General features: G+C 34.0%; 1 protein-coding gene and 2 pseudogenes across 1 annotated transcript; 2 read left to right on the forward strand and 1 right to left on the reverse strand.

Moving 5' to 3' along the window:
* The first annotated feature begins 6154 nt into the window (after nt 1–6154).
* On the forward strand, nt 6155–10035 carry LOC120127955 (annotated as a pseudogene).
* Nucleotides 10036–10045: 10 nt separating this feature from the next.
* LOC120127954 lies at nt 10046–12587 on the reverse strand (annotated as a pseudogene).
* A 2054-nt stretch (nt 12588–14641) lies between these two features.
* LOC120127697 (norbelladine synthase-like) lies at nt 14642–15315 on the forward strand. Its single transcript, XM_039145560.1, has 2 exons — nt 14642–14940; nt 15026–15315. Exons 1-2 carry the CDS (start codon nt 14691–14693, stop codon nt 15313–15315), a joined length of 540 nt encoding a protein of 179 aa, XP_039001491.1. The 5' UTR covers nt 14642–14690.
* The last annotated feature ends 7110 nt before the right edge of the window (nt 15316–22425 follow it).

The raw sequence follows: 22425 nt of genomic DNA on the forward strand, positions 1-22425 counted from the left end.
ATCGCAAATGAGCTTCATATATTCCTTGTTCGTTGACGTATCACCCGTTGGACAAAGAAATATACCGACAAGGTACAATAGAACTCGGGCCTTCAGCTCATCCCCCAAGTAAGATCCACTTTTGATATCCTCTTCAACTTCAGTATATGTCACCTTATGATTCAAACCATATTTGGAGGCAAGTGCTTTCCAGTTCTTACTCCTACAGACTTCTATAACACTTTTGCCTTTGTTTTGTACCCCCAATACGGCTGCAGCAGTCGATACCCCCAGAGGGAATGAATAATCACCATACTTAGCCATACATTGACTGACGTCAAATTGTGCCATCAAGGATCGACACAATTCCCTCCGAATAGGTCGATCCCTTACTCCGATCAACGATCCAAAACCTATTTCTCCCAGCACATTCAACTGACCCTTCTCCTTAAGGTGTTTAATTAATAAATTCACCCTTTTAATGCTGCATCTTGTCGACACTTCCTACATTTTTTAACAATATATAATGTTATAGTTCTTATATATTTTGTATCAACGTATTTACAAGTTTAATGAATACCTTATTTTCATGTGCTTTCCTCCGTTCTTTGTATTCTTTACTATCATTCCTTGACTGTGTGATGTAAGGTTCCTTTTTAGCATCACTCATTGAATTCCATTTGGACCTCACATCTTTTTTCACCTAATATTAAACATAAACGTTTCTTAATCAATACATTAACACTAAATACTAATACTACTCAATGTCAATTTCATTTTACATATCGAACCGCTCTGTGTGCCATCTCCCTTCATCCTTTTGCATTCGGCCATACTGTTAACATTTAAAATTTGTAATCAATTTAAAGTTTATCGATACTTTAATCCAATTACCATTTCAACAATAATAACAAAAAGACATTGATACTTACTAGAAGTACATATATCCACCCTTTGGTTGCTTTCGAGTCTCGGCCTCAATTTCAAAGTCATCTGCTCCACCAACAATTTTCCAACCCATTGACTCCATTTTTCCTTCATATATCAGTTAACGCAAATCAAATTATTTTGTTACATACACTTTTCAATATACAAATATAGATAACTACTCTTGTGGTAAAACGGTTTTCTTCAAAAGAATTTGAATGGCCACACCAAAATGTGTCGGCACATTTATACAACCTATAATATCATTTTCTACCTATAATATTTAATAAAAGTATCGACATTTATATTTTCCTTGAATATCTATTTCTACCTGCAATCGGTCCCAAATGCTTCCTTACTCCAAAACCCCAAACAACACATAAAAAACCCTATCGCGATTACTGTAATAATAAAAAATTAGGGTTTCGACAACATACTTTTCGATTCGACTGCAGCAACAAACAAACAAACTTCGCTTTAGAAACGCCTTCTGAAATGCAGCAACAATTACTCTTCGATTTCAAAAACTCGTCCGTTCTATCTTTTTTCAGAGGATATTTAGCTATGGCCTTTATATTTTCATCGGATATGTTATTTATATTTAATCGATACAAATACAAAAGTGTCGATACTTTTATGTCAGGTGTCGATACTTTCGAAAGGATAATTACCTATTTCTTTGAAAGTGTCGATAATTTATTACACGTACTTACGAAAGTATCGACACTTTCAATATATCCGGTATCATTTTACCGGTTTTATCATTTTGATACCGGTTTTATCATATTTTACCTGTTATATCGTTGTGGATCGATATATTTTTTAAAAGTATCGACACATTATAGGCGCTATAACTGCTTCTCTTTTAAATTCACAAAGTGTCGATCCTTATATAACGTATCGACACTTTTAAATTTACCGGTTTTATCATTTTGTTACCGGTTTTATCATATTTTTACCTGGTATATCGTTTTGGATCGATATATTTTTTAAAAGTATCGACACTTTTTAGGATTTAAAACTGCTTTTAAAGTTATGTAATTTATGTTTCAATTTATTTAATAGTGTTTCATGTTTTCCACCTACAATATTAATTTAATAATTTAATTTACACAAAATTTTATTTGATTGTTTTGATATTTTATAAAATATTATTTAGAATTTAAATTTAACAATATTAACCAAATATAATAATAAATATGTTTTCAACAGTGAAATAAGTATGGACACTTTTATAAAAATGATATATACTTTTTTGAAAGTTATGTAATTTATGTTTCAATTTTTTTAATAGTGTTTCATGTTTTCCACCTACAATATTAATTTAATAATTTCATTTACACAAAAAATTATTTGATTGTTTTGATATTTTATAAAATATTATTTAGATTTTAAATTTAACAATATTAACTAAAGATAATAATAAATATATTTTCACAGTGAAATAAGTATGGACACTTTTATAAAAAGGATAGATAATTTACAATATAACAGGTAAAAATATGACAAAACCAGATTCATTATGACAAAACCGGTAAAATTTACTTGATATGTTAAACGTATGGACACTTTTATAAAAAGGATAGATACTTACCGATAACCAAAGTTTACCGGTTACCAAATTTTTTAATAGTTTTTCATATTTTCTACCTAAAACATTATTAGTTGTCAACATAATAGGTACCGCTAAACCGAATTTATTAAATACATTTTAATGTATCCGGTAATGCTGTATATTAGCCGTATATTAACCCGCCTTTCCTGAGACAATCTCCTTTAGATTGGCAATAAAATACCAGTAGAATTGATTACCTTCTAAAAGTGTGAAAACCCCCTAAACTTCTCTACCATGTTTTGGTCCATCCTTCCCTCCCTTTCATTGAAATTTGTACATTTATAAAGTTGCACATGCTGCCTTTATGTCAAGTTTGAAATTTGTCACACAATCTCATACCTACCTTCAACGGTCCTAATGAATTATCTTTATTGCAGAAAGCTACCTCTAGTTAAGGATTAAACTTTGGGTGCATTGATACATGAACTTGGACTCCGCAGTGTTAGTGAGAGAATCAAAATTTAAATCTTAGAGACGTTATTAATTGGAGAGTAACTATAAACCGGACATGGACCGAATATGAAAATTGAAAAGTTTAAATAAATGTTTTGATTAGAAAAAAATTATGGAAGGTAACTGGCTTCTCGGATTTTGAAAACGAATTGGTTTTACTGATGCTTTTCAAGCGGAACTCTGGGCTACTTACACAGGCTTAACCGTCGCGTGGTCACAAGGCTATGAGATTATACCAGTTCAATCAGATTGTGCGCCGGCAATTCGAATGCTCCAAGATCCAACTGCTGCCAATAGTTCCCTCTCTCTTGTTCGTGCCATTGTTGGTCTCTGCAATCGAGCTTGGGTTGTTGACTTCAAATGGATTCCAATGGAAAGCAACTTCCCTGTCGATGCACATGCGAAGCTTTCCAGTCGTTCTCCCAGCTGCTCTTTAGTCATGCACAACACACCTCTACATAGCATTCATACTTTATTGGACAGGGATAAATTTGATCCTCCTTATTGTAGGACGATGCCTCTCTAGGCTCTTTTGATCTCTCCCTTTTAATTAAAAAAAAAGAAAGACTTAAAAGTACATTTTATCATTTAAACTATACTTGAATTTTTAATTTATCTTTTACTTTTTTATCATATTTGTCTTATTGATTTTGAGGTAAACTACATGTTTAGTATTTAAACTATCAATTTTACTTTGTTTTAATACCTAAACTTTTATTTGTTTCAAAATCATACCAAACGTTTATTTTTTGTTTCATTTTTGTACCATGCCAATAAAAACTTAACTTAAACTGTTGCAAGTGACATTTTTGGGGGTAAATTACATCATTCATAACTTAACTATCCTTTTGCTTTATTTTGGTCACTAAAGTTTAAAAATTTACAATTTAAATACTCAACTTTCAAATTGCTCATGTTTTGAACACTCTAATTTATTTTATTAATAATTTTTATGACATGACATTTTTATTATTATTTTAATAATATATAATTAAAATAAAAAATAAATTTGAAAGTTAGATTGATTAAATTAGGAGTAATTTGAAAGTTAAGTAATTAAATTAAAAATTAAAATTTAGTGACCAAAATAGGAGTGAGAAGATTGTTGGGTGATGAATGGTGTAATTTACTCATAAAAAATGTCATGTTGTAACAGTTCATGTTAAGTTTTTAATTGCGAGGTACACAAAACAAAAGTAAATGTAAGATACGATTTTAAAATAAATGAAAGTCTAGGTACTAAAACAAAATAAAAATGATAGTTTGAAAACTAAACATGTAGTTTACCCTTGATTTTAAAAGGTTATCTAAATTATTCTATTTTTAATTGACCAATCGCATTCCACGTCATGTAACAATTATGACTAAAAAATATTCATGATTTTAACAAAACAAAAAATAGTATTTCAAGTCATTTATTTTTTTAACTCGTAATTTTTTATCCCAAATGAACCCTGAAATGTCTCTGAATCTTATAATTTACTTTAGTATATATTCAGAGACTTGGGATTTTTAGATGTAAAAATTATTTAATTTGTTAGAGAGAGTCAAGAAAAACTGAATGAAAATAATGGAAAATTTTGTGAATGTGAACGAATTACCTAATAATGAAAACCCCTGAATTTAATCAGAAACCCTAAATTAAACTAAACCCACAAGATCATCATGATTGTTAATAATGGAAAAATTTGTGAATGTGAATGAATTTGATACAAAACCATGTTATATTACAGTTGAAATTTTGAAAATTTCTTCTTCTGTCTATGTTTATTTTAGTAAGGGGAAAAAACCACCTTTTTTCATGCTTAAACAGGCTGTACTTGAGAATCAGAGCATGTGTTGAGTTTGCATAATCTTGTTGTATTATTTAATTTAGCTTGTCGATTAATCTATGGTTTATATTATTATTTGATTGATAATAGTGGAAAATAGAAATCATACATTAAAAGGTAAAATTGAAAGAAAACCCATGCGTCTCTTTTCAAATTAATTAGAAATGAAAATAGAAATTGTGACCATCAATAAAATTTAAATTTAAATATTAAAGATAATATTATTAAAAATAATCATAAATTATAAATATTAACTATTAACTATTAAACAAGCATACGAAATAATATTGTATGTTTTCACCCAAATCCAAGTCTTTTGCCAAAATTTTATTAACCAAACCATCTATGCATATGGTTGGTCTTAGAGGGGAAAGCAAAGCCACTTACGAGTAGCATGTGATTAATGGTATTATTTGATGATTAAACATCAAGAAATGGAAAGCTTTCTTTGCCTTTGACTTGCCCTGCTTTTTTTGCTCTTTTTCTTTTCAATTTTGTTTGACAAACATACTTAGGGCTCTAAGACAACCCCCCCCCCCCAAGACACCCTACAATTTATGTACCTAAAACACTCATATAGGGTCGAATTATAGCAAACCTCCTCCCTTTAGCATTGCCATTCCCCTATTGGCTAAATGGCCAATATATAGTAGAAGAAAGCTTTAAACTTTATTGTGAATCTATGGTGTTGTAAATCATGGTAAAAATCTATTAACATTGTTTTCTTTCACTATAAGATTTTAATCTGAAAATATTTGAAGGATAATAATTTTTTATCATTCAATGTAATATATATATATTCTTTTGAGGTTATCAAAGCATAGATGATGAGTTAATGACCCTACGTACTTATTAACATTACTATCGCATGAAATGTATCAGAAAAAACAATCCCGCCAAGGCTACATATTGAAAAAACACCATCATCATCAACCAAAAAGGCGGAAAATTTGGAACCCAAAGAGAGAAGAAATGGAGTGGAAATATTAATGAAAAAAATGGTCCCTAAAAGTAGTTGAAATATTAAGCTATGGGGGGGGGGTGTCATCTTCACTTAATAGTAATGGGTTGGATACCATGTGTTGAAGACAAACAATTGGTAGTTGCTTAGCTTTACTACTACTCTTTCCAACATTTTTCACCAAATGGTAACTTTTTGGGCTCTCAATGGTTTAAACTTTAGGCCCATTTTCCCTTTTTGTTTCAACCATGAATCCATCTAATAATAATATATTTGATTCTCGTTATTTATATATTATATTATATTGATCATAATTTTAATTTAATTTAAAAAATAATTTTTTAATCTGATAATAACACGTGTAATCATGAGTTTTTATTACTCGATAACGAAAGTGGGTGCCGGCGACGCTAGGAAGAGGAGGCGAGTTTGAGAGAAGACCGGTTTCTTCCGATCGGTTGGTGAAAAAAGAGTTCGAGGATCAAGATCGCAGTTCTTCTGCTGCAATTGTACCATCGAAATCAAATTGTGATTGTAATGAGCTTTCTGTGTCTTCTTCGATTCTTTCTGTTGGTTTATCTTTTGTAAATAATAATTTTAATAATGATAATAATAATACTGAATGCGATAGAATTAATGCTGCGGCTCTTAACTTAAGAACCTGTGAAAGCAATGGATCTATGTGTAATAAGCCGCCCACTGGGCGGAGTATGAATGTGGAACTTGGGTCTAAATCACTTGACGGCGGAGACGCGATGGTGGAGAATCCGAGTGAACAAGTGTGTACCATTAAGAATCTTGATAATGGGAAAGAGTTTGTGGCAAAGGAGATTAGAGAAGATGGGATGTGGAACAAGTTGAAGGAAGTCGGGACCGGCAGGCAGTTGACCATGGAGGAGTTTGAGATGTGCGTCGGGCATTCGCCAATAGTTTACGAGCTGATTAGGCGGCAGAATGTAAAAGAGGGTAATAATAAGGATAGTGCAGATTTGAATGCCAATGGTGGTGGTGATGTTTCCAAATTTAAGAAGAAATGGAGTTGGTTTAAGAGTACAAAGAGTGTAGCGAGTAGTGTGACCGTGATGGGTTATAAGGAAAGGCTGAGTAGCGACGAGAGGGATACATCATCGGAGAAGGGCGGGAGGAGATCGAGTTCGGTCACGGATGATAGCCAGGATGTTTCATTTCATGGGCCAGAGTGAGTGCGGGTGAAGCAGTATGGGAAATCATGTAAAGAACTTACAGCTCTTACAAGAGTCAAGAGATTCAAGCACACGCCGGATCTATTTGGAGAATCAAGTTTAGTTTGGATGGAAAATACCTTGCTAGTGCAGATGAGGACTGCGAAATTCCTGTATGGAAGGTAGTTGAGTCAGAGAGGAAAGGGAAGTTGTTGATGGAAAAGGCCGATGACGTGAATTTGAACTTTCTGCTCGTGGCTAATGGATCCCCGGAAATAACTTTATCGTCCCCGATTTCAGATCACCATCCTGAGAAGAAGAGAAGAGGAAGGTCATCTATAAGCCGAAAATCATTGAGCTGGGATCACATTCTGGTGCCAGAGACTGTTTTTGAGCTTCCGGATAAACCTTCTTGTTCTTTCCGTGGACATTCCGGTGATGTGCTTGACCTCTCATGGTCCAAATCTCTGGTTAGTCATCATTCTTTAATGCATTCATGCATTTTGAGAAATATGTAGCAATATAGACTAATTAGTTTGATCATTATTGAGCGTTCTTTGTTTCAAGCATTTATGGTGTATTTTCCTGCTAGCCCGAAGAAGACAGAGAAATGCATTTTTGTTTCTTCTCTTCTAAACTGTGCTGTCTGAGATTGATTTCTTGATCAAGTTTAGGTGTTAGGATGGCAGCTAAATGACCTGCATGCATTCTGACAAAGAATAAACACAATTTCGCAAAGCCTTGGACAATCAAGTAAACATATTTAATTTTAGCAGGCTGTATTTTGGCTCATGAAGGAAATGATCCAAGTTCAATATGCATTTGTTTTGCCAAATGTAATATTGAACATTAGTGAAAAGTGTACTTTCTATTGGATGCGTATTTATCCTTTTCTATGGTCTTGGTTATTGTATTCGACCCTTCTCCATTTGCCACGCATTTCGGTCAAGGTTCCCAGCAATACCCTTAATGTACCTTGTATAAAGCGCTCATGAATGTTACTCTTTCGGATCATCGTAGGATTACTTTTGAGTTTGCACATCTTTATTGTTAGAATTAAATGGTTAAAAATGTTTTATTTTCTACCACAACTCTTTTATAAAGTGCTCGGGAATGTTAATGGTGTGTAACCGTAATCGAATGCCTTAAAAGTCCATCAATTTTTAAAGAATGCTGAACTGATGTACTCGGTCTAGAATTATTTGTAGAAAGCTTTTCAAGAGGTCATTGTTAGAACTTTGGTATGAATATTCTGGTAAGATTTTTCTGTTTGTTCTTTTCAGCAATTGCTCTCATCTTCAATGGACAAAACAGTGAGGCTTTGGGACTTGATTAGCAAGGCTTGTTTAAGAATATTTTCACACAGTGATTATAGTAAGTAAATTGTAAATTTCATGTCTTCATTTCCTTCCCTCTAGAAGTGGTAAATGTTATGAAATTTACTAAAATTCTATTAGTTGCATAATTGCTTTAATTCTGTGTCGTGAAGTAGGTTTATATTCTGCTAATCATGCATCATTCTCGTGGATCTGCCTTGGCACAGTAACTTGCATCCAGTTTAATCCAGTTGATGATAGATACTTCATTAGCGGATCCCTGGTCGCTAAAGTATGCATATGGAGCATTCCTGATCGTCAAGTCGTTGATTGGAATGATCTGCATGAAATGGTCACTGTTGCTTGTTATACACCTGATGGCCAGGTTGGGCAATGATCGATTTCGGGTTCATTCTGAATAATATATGAAGTCTTTATTGCATGGAACTTCTAATTGTTTTGAAGGGTGCACTGGTCAGCTCATACAAAGGAAGCTGCCGCTTATACGATACTTCTTTCTTAATTCTTCCTCAATTGGCTTCTTTCTTAAAACAGTTTGCATCCGGAAGTTCATCAGAATTACTCATTATATCGGCAGATTCACGAATTCGGGTTGTCGACGGCTTTGATTTAATTCACAAATTTAAAGGTAATTCTTACATACCTCAGCTAATAGAGATGGTATGTACCGGTGTATCATGGTCTGCGTATCAACTCTTTAAAGTTGGTGTTCTGCTTTTAGATTCGGATGCGAACTTTACCGATCGCTCTTGAAAAAGTTTCATTGTTGTCGTCGTATTTATTGATATAAAATTCTAGAGTTATGCTAATTGAACTGAAGGTGCTGTTGATTATGTGACAGGATTTCGGAACACAAACAGCCAAATCTCAGCTGCCGTTACGGAAAATGGAAAATATGTCGTCTCTGCTAGCGAGGACTCTTATGTTTACATGTGGAAACAAGAAGCATAATCACGGCCTAGCAGAAACAAAGGAGTCACTATAGCATCCTGTTATGAACATTTTCACTGTACAGATGTATCAGTGGTCATCCCTTGGCCAGGCATGGGTGACACATGGGGACTAAGAGATCCACAATTGAATGATCAGAATTCTTTTGACTATCATATAGAAGTTTCAACGGCCAATCATCCTCCTACAGCCGTCGAGGAGTACAGTGGAAATGATGGTTCATTATCAGCATCCCGGTGCACCAATAGCCCTCTCCACGGAACCATTTCTAGCGCAACCAATAGCTATTTCTTCGACAGAATCTAGGCTACATGGCCGGAGGAAAAACTTCATTCGGCAACTCAGACCAAGAGCCCCAAGATCAGTGTGGACATTTTCCCCGGTGTTAACCCAAACATCTCAGCCTGGGGTATGGTGATTGTGACCGCTGGCCTACGAAGTGAGATCATAACTTACCAAAATTTTGGATTGCTGGTTGGAATCTATCGAGCCGAAGAAAGAAAATGATAGGGAACATCAAGGCCCCTTTGATTAAATTGTGTACAGAGTGAGATATCGGTCGGCATATGTAATATTAGCGGAGTTTCATTCCTTTGTGCCTCAGCTCATTGGATGTGGGAGAAATGGAAAAACCACTCCATTTGAGCATTGAGGAAAGTATAGATTTGTTCAGAGAAAAAGAAAAAAGAAAACTACACAATGAATTTAGATACCAAATGTATTTTCTTATATCAGAAATTGTAGAGTTAAGACGATAGGGCGAAAAGCCTATTGAATTGAAAATGAAATTCTTTTACTATTCGTTCTCTTCACTCAGTTCCCATTGTCTTGCACTATATCTATTTGTATCGAAACAGGGAGGCCATAAACATGGAAGTATTCTCGTACATGAAGACCAGGAAAAATGTTGAAAGCAACCTAAATTTCATAAGCAGGGAACCTCGCCTGAGATATGCCATTCCTCCGATACCCTCAAAGAGTGAATATGGGTGATCGCCTCCATGCATCTTTCCTTCAAATATAAGTTTCTCTGCTCTATCGGACAAGAAGGAAGCAAATGCTTTGGCCCTATATAAGACCTCTGCTTTGCCAGTCAGTCGATAGAGTGAAAGGAACACGTATGCGTTTCAGCTTATACCGTGACAGATTCCAACTCGCTTAAGCAGACCACGCTTCCAAACTACCTCTCCGGCATCCAAAGAGTGAATATGGGTGATCGCCTCCATGCATCTTTCCTTCTAATATAAGTTTCTCTGCTCTATCGGACAAGAAGGAAGTAAATGCTTTGGCCCTATATAAGAACTCTGCTTTGCCAGTCAGTCGATAGAGTGAAAGGAACACGAATGTGTTTCCACTTATACCGTGACAGATTCCAACTCGCTTAAGCAGACCACACTTCCAAACTACCTCTCCGGCATCCAATGCCGCTTGTAGAAAGTCCTTGTCTCCAAGAACCTGTTGATTTACATCATTGTAAAAAAATGGGTACTGAGATGTTGCAATTGTTTTCCAGAACAACTTTAAGGGGAAAATGTGGCGTGACAAGGAGTACCTCGGCTGCTTTTACTAGGGTAAGTGTGACCCCAGGAGCACCGTGACACCAATGTACGAGACGGTCGGATTCACTTCCCTCACTGGACAGGTAATTTCCACTGGGGAACCGGTTTTTGATCATGTAGCGAAGAGTACCCTTAACATCCTCCACCTCATCTGGTTTCAATTCCATGTCCATCAAAACATGCATAATTCCTGCCAGTCCATGCGCAGCTCCCCAGTATTTCTTTCCATGCCATTCATACATCAATGGACATCTTCCCTTTCCCGCCAGTCGTTTACCCGACTTAATAATTTCATCCACAACCGATCGCTGTGCAATTTCCAAGTTCAAGCGCAAATAAATACAATTGATAATGTTTTATTCTCTAAACCAAAAGAACATTCAGGCAGATAGGACTAAAAACATGAGGCGTGACAAGGACCCTGCTCTCCCATATAATAACTCATTCGGGAAGTCACTAGGGAACCTGATCTGCTCTCAGAGCAAAAACAATATCAAAATGTAAAAGGCAAGCAATATAAACCCACAAGTGCAGTGAACACCGGAAAAGAAAAGGGAGATAAGTAAAAGCTAAAATATAAAAAGCAACAATGAACCACCTCCTTGAATTTTGCCAAGTAGCGATCTTGTAAAGTCGTATCACTAGAATGCTTCGCAACGACAGCACCAAGGGCATAAACACCAGCACGTCCGCAAATGAATGTCACGATCCTACATCCATGCAATTGCATAACGTATGAGGCATAGTCAAGTTCAAAAACTCACTTCCAATGCAATGTTATGTACACCATGTTGAGCTAATTCATGGGCTTCATTTGGAACGAACGATATCTTCCGAGTGAATTTTAGTTAACCATCCCAACATGATTTGTCAATTTGGAGTAGAAAAAAAGAAAAACATTCAAGTTACTTTCTCATTAAGCACGCATCGATTCTTGACTTTGATTGATATAGCACTATTCTATAAAAAAAAACACATGTAGCATTGAAGAACCAAAAACCATGTCTAGCAACACCAGGAAATCTTACAACACACTCCGTTAACGATAGTTTCTAATGGCATTTAATCAGAAACCAAACCAATTCAACTAGTTCTAACAAAAAAAAAAGAAGCAATTCATATAAAAAATGTAACTGTGGTCGAGATTAAAGAAAGAGAGATTACCCATAATCTTTATAAGCTAATCACAAGCCTTAACAATGTCAGAGCATATTTTAAGATCGTTCTCATTCTTGGTAACTTGGTATGCTTTAAAGAGAAAATAAGCTGTCCCTAGAGCTCCACTGTAGGCAGTATAATCCTGCACTCTCTTTCCACTCAGACCCCATGTCTCCCTCACCACCTGAATCCAAACCAAAAAAATTATTATTTTACAAAATCTCAACAAACCCAGAACAAAAAAGACATTAGAAACACCAACTTTAATGCCTATAAACATAATTCACATGATGGGCATAAATTTTGTTAGGGGGGGGGGGAAACCGAAGTGAAAGTACTGTAAAGGTGCCAGCTTTATCTCTCTATGAACAAACCTACTGATTTCATGCACGAAGCGAAGCTAAAAATGAAAATTAAGTAACCCAAAAAGAGAGTTTCGAGAGAATACGGTTTCTTTGAGGGTCAAAGCTGCGGTTTTGAGATGATCAGAGAGTGTTTTGTAAGGTAAAGACAGGAGATTGGTTAGTGAGTCAGTGGAAGTGGCTGTGGACACTGTTGATTCCGCTACAAAAATTGGCATTTCATTTGGAAAGAAACGATCGGACATTTCTTTTTCTCTATTGCAGGCTTTGTTTTTCTTTAAAAAAAAACAATTTTAGTGAATTCCAAGCAATATAAGAGGAAGATGACCAAGAAAGAACCTTTCGAGCAGGTTCCAAGTACAAGTGTGATAGTAAAAATCCACCAGATATCACATGAAAATGTTCGATTTTTCTATATTCCACTTTTTTGGATTAAACACCAATTTTTTTTTATTTTATTAATTGTTTTTGTTGTCTTTTTTATCTTAAAGTTTCCTCTAGATTAATCTAGATTAATTTAAATCGTACATCTAGTTTTAGTAAGTGAGTAGATTTTTTGCATACACAAAGACTCAAACTCAAGAATTTATTTAAGTAATATCAAATTGTTTATCACTTGAACCAACTCCTATTAATTTTATTTTAATAATTTAATTTTAAGGATTGATTTTTAATCATTCTTGTATTCATTTAATTTTGTAATAAACATTTTTATTGATTCTTAAATTTCAGTATGTTAGTAGTTTATATTAACTAATATTTGAAGGAAAGTAAATTTGTCAAATTAAATAAATTGAATCAACTAATTAGATAATGACGTAAGTTACCATTTGATTAAAAATTTAATTTTTAAATTAAATTAAAATTAAAATTAAATTGATAAAATATATATAAATAACATGAATTCAATATATAATTATATCAAAAAAAATTTATTGTCATGTCATATTCTCTATTAAATATCAATGGTTGACGTTTTGATTAACATCATTTAAATAATTAAATGATCTAATTGATAAATTTAAAAAACGATTATTAAGTTAAAATCTCTTTATAATTAAGTGGTCGTAGTGTAGTTTACTCTTGAAATAATTAATCTTACAATTTTTTAATTTCTTATTTTTATTTTCATGTTAATCATTCTTGATTTTTTTTAGTATTTCCTATATTTTTAAGATTTATTTCTAGAACTTCTTTAAATTTTTGTGGTTTATCTCATGTTAGATTAAGTTGAAATTGAGTTTATTAACATTTTTAAGTTCGAATTTAAAATAAATAAAATTATTTTTTAGATAAGATCAAATTAAATTTAAATTTAACAACAATATCATACCAGATTTAAAATAATTGAAAATCTGACCCATCTCGACTCGGATTAATCTATGTATGGGTCAAAACAAACATTCAATAAAGAAAGTAAAAGTATATGTTACTAAATAAAACTACGTATGAAAAATAAATTATTCTTGACTGAGATGTGCTTCAAAATTCAATAAATATAGAATTCAAGGTATTTGTGATGGCTTCTATCATAATAGTCAACATTTCGTTTTTGGTTTTTTATTTTTTTTTTGGGGGGGGGGACAAAGTCAAAGCTAATTAATTGTTCAAACGCTTAACGAGTTAACTCATAACTTAAGTCCACATTATCATTAATTACTAATAACCTTAATTATTATATTCTAAATCAAAAAAATTTTAAAAAAAAATTCACTTTTTTGTAAAGCCAAGCTTTGTGTTGGTACTTCAAATTTTAAAATTCAACTTCTCATTATAATATACTTTTGTATCACTAAAAAACCATATTAGTTCAAAAATGATATTTTTTCGGTGTAAATTAACTTAAAAAAACAACATTGTTGTTTTAGTATCATTTGTCATATCATGACTTCGTAATTGTTTAATGAATATGATAGTGAATAAAACAGAAACAATTTGAAAGTTGAATGATAAATTTAAAACAATTTAAAGTTAGGTAATGAAAACAAGACTGAGAAGAAAGTTGAGTGATGGGATCTACAATTTAACCATATAAATATTATTGAAAGTAATGGAGTAATAATTTCTTAACAAAATCTACGAAGAACGGTTCATGCATTTAAGTTTTACACTTTGAAAAAACAATACCAAAGTCGGCTTCATAAACTTGGTTTTGAAAGCAGACTGTCCCTAGTTGGAGCCATCGATTATTGGACAAAGACTCGTTCCACTAGAAATACTACCTTGCAGACATTATTAAATGCATCGTCAATGACTGCGATTTGCCAACTCCATCCCAGCTCATCTCCAAATCTCTATATAAACTCTCTCAATCTTCACCCATTGGATATCATTCCACAGAGTTCAAAACTAATTAAAACCCAGATTTTGCAGAGATGTTGAAGCAAGCTTCCTTCACTTTCTTTCTGGTTTTCTCTTGTTGTATGAGAGCTGAGTCCCAAGAGTTGAAGCATCTCACCAATGAGCTTCAAGTGAATGTGGCAGCAAATAGGGTTTGGGAGCTTTATAGGCACCTTGGGATTTCAAGGCTTACTGCTCAAAATCTCCAGAACGTGATCCGTGATGTTCAAGTTTTGGAAGGCGATGGTGGTGTTGGGACGATGCTCAAACTCACTTTTGCTCTAGGTACTTGCATAAAATCTTGCCTATGTCTTGTATTCTTCCAACCTATGCGTATAACCAACCGTTCTAAACCCATTTCTGTAACCAGGGAATTCAAGCTACACTGAAAGATTCATGGAGGTAGATGATGAAAAGAGGGTGAAAGTGGCAAAGGGATTGGAAGGAGGGTGTTTGGCGATTGGTTGCTCAGTTCAAATTGTTCGATTTGATATTATTGAGAAAAGCAGTGATTCATGCATTATTAGATCAGATATTAGTTATTCTGTGAAGGAAGAGTTTGAAGCTAATGATCCAAAGCCCAACATTCAACTCCTAGCAGCTGCCGCACATATTGCTAAAACATTTCTCGAAAGCTCAGAAACTTCTGCATCACTTTAATTTAAAGTGATTGATGAAGATGGAGGGTTGAATTTTTTAATATTTTCTTGTTAGAAAATTTGGCCCTCACCTTTGTATAATTTCAGAAATATACAGGAATAAGAATTTTATGAGTTCTCAATATATACACATGTTTTGAGTTTAAAGCTTTATATTTCAATATATACATGTCATTATCCTTGATAATTCAAGGATTAAATCTTTATTCTCATTTAGTAAACACCAAACCATTATAAATACGTCTTGGTTTCAACTTTAAAAGCCATCTTAATCGTATCTTGGTTGTAATTAAGATAATCTTTGAAAGAACTCAAAGCCAGGTTTTCTTTTATTTCTCCATGTTCATTTTCTTTGTTATGTTTTGCAATCTCCATATCTTTTCTATTTTTTTCTATCATGTCTTATTAAGTTTATATTATTTTATTAAGATGAACTCATAAGTAACCTCAATAATAAAAATGAATATTGTTATCTATAGAAAGTTTAAGTTCAAACTGTCGAAACGATTTTTCCTTAAAAAGTGAAAAGGTGAGATTTTGAAAACCACATTAATTCTTAATTATCCTCTTTTTAATTTAAAAACAAATGCGATTTAAAAGACCTCTCGTATCGAAAATTTTTGGATTTCCTTTACGATAGCAAAAAATACGGTTCAAAGAGTCGCCACCAATCTTTGATTAGGGTGTGATTGGGCACCCACAAATGTTTTGTCATTTTAAATAAAAATTAATTTCAATTAAAACAACAAGTTAAAGTATGCGTTACCAAAATCGAGTTCGGGAGTCGGTTACGAGTAAGGAAGGATTAACATCCCCCCACAACACCCTAAATCGGTACCTAGTCGATTAATTAACGTCTTTGCAATGAACTTTACAAATTCGAACTTAATTTGATTTTTGATCCCATAAAACAAATATGTGAATTTAATAATATTCAAAAGCACTCAAATAAATTAAATTTAAATTACCAAGTTGTTTTAGAAAGATAAAGAATGTTCGATTATTTACAAATATCGAGACCAGATCTTAAAAGCTATAACAACCTTTCTCAATAAATTTAAATAGCCGAACATTTCTTCCATTCCCAAATTTTAAAGTGATGAATCAATTTTTAAGCGTCACTAATGTGATACACTTTTATTTTAAAATCATTAAAAGCGGACCTCAAATGCGTTATGACAACCCACTTAAAACAATTTTAAATTAAAAGTGTATTACCCTTAATCCAATTATGTAATATGTCGAGTTATGCAAATGATGTTACCATGCGAATCGTGCAAAAAAGGATGTCATGTCAAAATTAATTAAACAAAATTGAAAAATATCATACAACGTGACATAAAAAAAAAATTACATACATTTTAAAATTAGAAATTATAAACCATGCATATTAACATATAATGTACAAATGTGACTCAAATATAAAAATAAAAACATGACATGCTAAACTATAAATTTTAAAAAGTGTATATACATATTAAGATAATGGCTAAATTTAAATACACATAAAATTAAACATGCAAATCGAAAATTAAACCAAGGACTTAAATAAAACAATACGCATAAACAAGGGATCTACACCTAAATAACCCAAGTTAAGTGGTCTCTACGTAATTTTCCTAAAACACTAATCCTAAATATTTAAGGACTAAAAGGTAACATAAAAAAAGAGTTCAAATGTCTAAAACAATAAAAGTTAAATACAATAATACTAGTTAGGACTGAAATTAAATGTAGGTGAAATAAAGGGACAAAATTAAATACATGAAAACATTCGATTAGGGACTAAAATGAATTTAGAAGAAAACTCAAATGAACAGTAGCTCAAATAATCCAAAAATTTTAACTAAAACCTAAATCTGTAAAATAAAAAAATCAGGACAAACTTAAAATGTCAAATTTCGAAAACAGACTTTAAAAATGACGGAAATGCAAAAAAATATAAACTTAAGGGGACAAAAACCTAATTTACCCAAAAAAAATTAATATGTAATCTAACTAAAAAAAGCCCTAAGTTAATTTACTAAACCTAAACACCCAGTCAGCCATTCTTCTTTCCCCTTACACTCTTTCTCTTCGACAGTCCAAAACCTCTCTCTCCTGGCCTTCATTGCCTCAGCCACCATACTTTGGTGGCCACCTCTCTTCCGAACATAGCTCGCCATCACACTCTCTCTCTCATGCTTGGTCGCATGACCACCGGCCGAAACACCCAAGAGCCCACGGTCAAAACTCACCATAGCCTCCATCGCCGCTTTTCGTCCTAAAACTCTACACAATCGAGCCTAATAAAGTCGAGCACCGTTCAAGATGGTTCCCTCCTCTCCATTCAACACAGGCCACGACCGAGGGAAAACAACCACCGCGGCCCCCTATCGCTCGTTTAACAAGTTTCTACTCCAGACGAAGACTTGGGATCACTCATATCCGACGAAATTGAAGCGAAATAAGGTATAAAACTAACTATTCATTTCTGTTTTTTACTTTAAAACTTCCTTCTTTTATCATGCGTATATCAAAATAGAACACACACTACACTGTAAATAAAAAATGAACTTAGAATGAATATACCTCGAGAAACTACTATTGCCTTTATGAATGAGTGATATCTACTTCCACTGGCAGAGTGAATAAAAGAATGCTTTCCTTTATTCCTTCCAAAATGGTGGTCGAGAGACCTTTACAAAAAAAAAATTGATTTGTTCTCTTTCTCTGTTACAATGGTCTCTGTTTTCTCTTGTTCTAAATCCTCTCTTTTCTGTCTTTGATCTCTGGTTCTTCTTGTTCTCTCGGTTAATTCCTGATCACGCTCGGCTAATATCTCCCTCGGCTCATATCTCTCTTTTGTTTGTCTGTGTAATCTCCTCTCTGTTTTCAGTGGTTCATCCCCCTTTCTAGTAGTTAATTCTCAAATAAAACTGACCCCCATTTACAGTTTCTTTATACGATTACAGACCCCAATATTTGGGTAACTTCTAATAACCACTTTTGTTTTCCAAGGCTTCACGTGGGTTGGAAGCTGCTCTACTGGGTCGTTGGGCTTGAGTTGGGCCTTTAACTAGTTTGGGGTCGGGTTAGGTTGCTATTACTTCGGGTCTGCTCCGACATAACCCCAGACAAATCGAGTATCTACAGCTACCCCTCTTTGCTCATTTTCGTGTAACGAGAATAGAGCAAAGATCAAAAGATGATCGAGTTTGTCCGGTCCTAAGAACTTCAAAAGATTAAAGCACTCTACTATTACTTCGGGATAAATGAAACTTGAAAAATCTTCAAATGACGGGTCCCTCCCTCTTATTCAGGGATTAAGGAACTCGAACAATCTTCTAAAAATGGGTTCGCTCCCTATTGCTTCAAGGAGTAGAACTCGAATAATATTCTGCTTACGGGTTCGCTCCCTCTTGCTTCAATGGGTAGAACTCAAACACTCTTCTGCCTACGGGTTCACTCCCTCTTGCTTCAGGGAGTAGAACTCAAACAATCTTCTGTCTACGGGTTCGCTCCCTCTTGCTTTAGGGAGTAAAACTCGAACAATCTTCTGGTGTGATTCTTCTACACTATTCTCCCATGAAGGCTCAACTTCGAAGGTTAAACCTGAAAATCAAACGTTGCCACTCATTAATGTATGCTTGAAGATTTGAAAAACATTATACTCAAAAAATTTAAAATTTAAGAGAATCTTTGAGAATCCATTTCTCTTGAGGGAGCTTGTCTCGCAACAACTAGATATGAGAATCTTCTTGGACTCGGCTACCATCTGAACCTCTCTCTTCCTGGGACCTTGAATTGGTTAATGACTCCTCGTGCACATTTCCTTTTAATCAATTGATCCGCTTCTTTATACTCGAGAACCTTCGCTTTCCTCCCATATCTTATGATCTGATGACTTGCTCTAACACTCTTCCGAGAAGGCTTAAAATGGCCCGGAGGACTTATCATCTCGCTCGAAAGACTTACAAATGACCCAAAGGATTTCATCATCATGCTCGAAAGACTTACTGATGAATTTGTTTCACTACTCTTCGGTGAAGGCTTACAAATTACCCGAATGATTTAATCATCATGCTCGAAAGACTTACTGATGGCACTTACTGATGGGTTTGCTTCACTACTCTTCCGTGAAGGCTTACAAATTACCATAAAGATTTAATCATCATGCTCTAAAGACTTACTGATGGCCCTATGGATTTAAGCATCATGCTCGAAAGACTTATTGATGGCCCGAAGGACTTACTAAGTGCGAAATTTCGAAAAAAAATTCTTCTTAGTTTTCAAAGGTTTTATTTTCTTAAAACATCACTTTCTTATTTTTCAAACTCATGTGAAAACATCCTACCTGAAGGTCTTACGGATTGCCCGAATAACTTATCATCTTGCTCTAAAGGCTTATAGATTATTCGAAGGATTTCATCATCATGCTCGAAAGACTTATCGATGGCCCGAAGGACTTAAATTGTTTACTGGGTAAGAAACCTTACTTATTTTTCAAAATCTCAAATTTCATATTTTAATGAGAAATCCTTCTCATTTCACTTCATAAAATGACTTAATGGTCGGTCCATGTGCCCCACTTCAAAGCAATGTTTCCTCTGTGGATTGACCCTTGTGTTCCTCAGGTTCTGCATCTCTAAACATGATTCATTGTTTTTGATGTTTAACTTCTACCTTTCAATTATTGGGATTTTAACATCCTGTATTTTTTCTTTTCACTGGAAGACCTGTCAAAATCATGGGTTTATGTATGAAACACAAATGCAATTAAATGTATTAGTGTAATGCATTTTCTTTTATGCAAATGATGTTCTTATGAATGCATAAATGTCAATTCAATCTTCATTTGACTTCAAAGTGGCGAACTCAGTCTTCTTCTACTTGATCATTCCTTTCCAGGGTTTACTTTAGATACCCGTGCAACATTTCATAATTTCCAAATTGTATTTCTTAAGAGCCATCTGATCTTCTTCTACATTCTTGTTGTCTTCGTTTTCTATCTTCATTTCGGAGAGATTGCTTTCTCTCTCAACTTCTTTCTATGATCAGAAATACGACTATGTTGCCCCATTTCTGTCATTGGCTCAATTACACTTTCTGAGTTGTTCTTTCAGGACTCTGCCATTGATTGATGCTCAGATGGTTTCCTCTATAACTTAAGCTCTACTCAATATTCAAGATTTTCCCCTGACACTCCAAGTTGTAAGACTCATTCTCAATGTCTTCTTGTTCTAAATCTTGTCATCTTAACATGATCTGGGTTTCTGGTCATGCCCTAATGTGGGTACTCATGGCTCCCTTTGTGCCCAAAATATCTTAATATTGAATGGTCTCAATCTGATGTCACTAAACAACAACATTGTCAAATAGCTCGAGGGCTTCTCTTCATATTTCCACAAACATTTAAGAAGTGATCAACTCTTTTAACAAAATGTCTTGCATTTTTATACAAGCTAGGATAAGTGCCCCCTTCCGAATAATGAGACCATCTTCTTCTTGGCGGGTTACTGACAACGTCCCAAGAAAATATCACAAGTTTTATTCTTTAGTCTTTCTAATCTCTCAGACCACTTGCTTTCAATACTTTGAAATGCTTCATTATTTTAGCATCATTTATTTTTTTCTACAACAGAGGCATAATGAGCCTTTCTAGATTCAAGGACCTTTGACATTTGAGACTGTCCTGTTTGAAAATGTTTTTCCTCTTTCTCTTATTGTAAGGATCAAAGAATGAAAGAATTTTATAAAAAATTGACCCTTAATTCAATCTCACAATCAAATCAAATCATAAACATGAGTTCAAAGAATATAAAAAAGAATCAATAGCTCTTTTTAATGTTTTCAGAGTTATAACTCTTTGACAAGTGCCGAAATTGATGGGTTGGCTTCAGTTTGACTTGTTATTTTTAAGGTTTTGGCGAACAAACTTACATTTCTTTCTTGATCCTTGTGAACATCATAATATTCCCCTCATTCTGGCTTGGTATTTTAAACTGATGCGGACAAAATGATGCAACTAGCATAATCAATTACTTGACTTTCTAGAATACTTCTATTTCAGTTCTCTGAAATCTTCCATTTGTTCAAGCTTCGTAGACTACTCTAACCAAGGCAGTGCATAAATATCGATCTAAAAATAAAATTTCTGAGTGCCTGTGTGAAATTGACTATAACAGGTGTTCCTTAACTCCCTTAGTCCATCTTTACTGAAACTCCTTATTTATAAAATTGATTTAATTTGCCATTGTCTGGCTAGCTGAAATCAGCTTTATTGTAATTTTCCTTTATCGGGCTAGCTGAAGGGTTCATCTCATCACAAAGTCTTTGACTTGACAATCACAGTGGAGCATACACTGAATTGCCAAGTACTCGATCAAGGTCATGGTTTGAATATAATCTATTCATAAAGCCAGGGCTTTCGAGTTACCTCTATAACTAATTGCCTTAGCGGAATAGCTCAGCTTTATTGTATACATATAGTATAATCACTTTTATCAGGGTAGCTAAATTCTATCCATAAAGCTGAGACATTTAACCAATTACTCTAGAGGGACAACTCAAGTTTTATAGTATACATATAATATTATAATCCGGGTATATGGATTCAATTTCTTAAGCTTGTCAAGAAGAACCTGTCATAGTCTAGGTGTTGTTAAAAGTCAGAAAATCTCATCGTTAGAGTTTAATTCCCAAGCAACTGACCTAAACTAGACTCATCTACTCGACTATTACATCCGTAAAGATCATAATCATCATTGAACATCATCAACAGAAGTGTAATCTAGTCCGTTTTGTAACATCATACACAAAATATGCCCCATGTTGTCCGTTCCTATGCATACATGAATACCAAGCCTCTTGTTCATTCCCTTATAAGAGGAGAATGTTATATCCTGCAAGAAAGGGTATGGTGTTCGATTGTATATCCTGGGGGTAAAGTTCAGGGTCATTCTTTTACCAGTTTTCAATCATGTCTCTTTGTCAAAGAACAATAACTCTGGCCATTTACAGAGTTTTTTAATTCAGTTGATATTTAAAGAATTTCAAATCACAAATTTAATTCAATGCTCACCATCTTTAAAGTAGCATAAATTCATTTAAATATCATTACAAAAAAAAC

This window comes from Hibiscus syriacus, unplaced genomic scaffold (assembly GCF_006381635.1).
Source record: "Hibiscus syriacus cultivar Baekdansim isolate YM2019G1 unplaced genomic scaffold, ASM638163v2 tig00110472_pilon, whole genome shotgun sequence".
Lineage (NCBI taxonomy): Eukaryota > Viridiplantae > Streptophyta > Magnoliopsida > Malvales > Malvaceae > Hibiscus > Hibiscus syriacus.

Coding starts and splice junctions, on each gene's coding strand:
- LOC120127697 (XM_039145560.1), top strand. CDS start 14,691: ATGTTGAAGCAAGCTTCCTTCACTTTCTTTCTGGTTTTCTCTTGTTGT. Junction 14,941..15,025: donor CAAACTCACTTTTGCTCTAG/GTACTTGCATAA, acceptor TTCTGTAACCAG/GGAATTCAAGCTACACTGAA.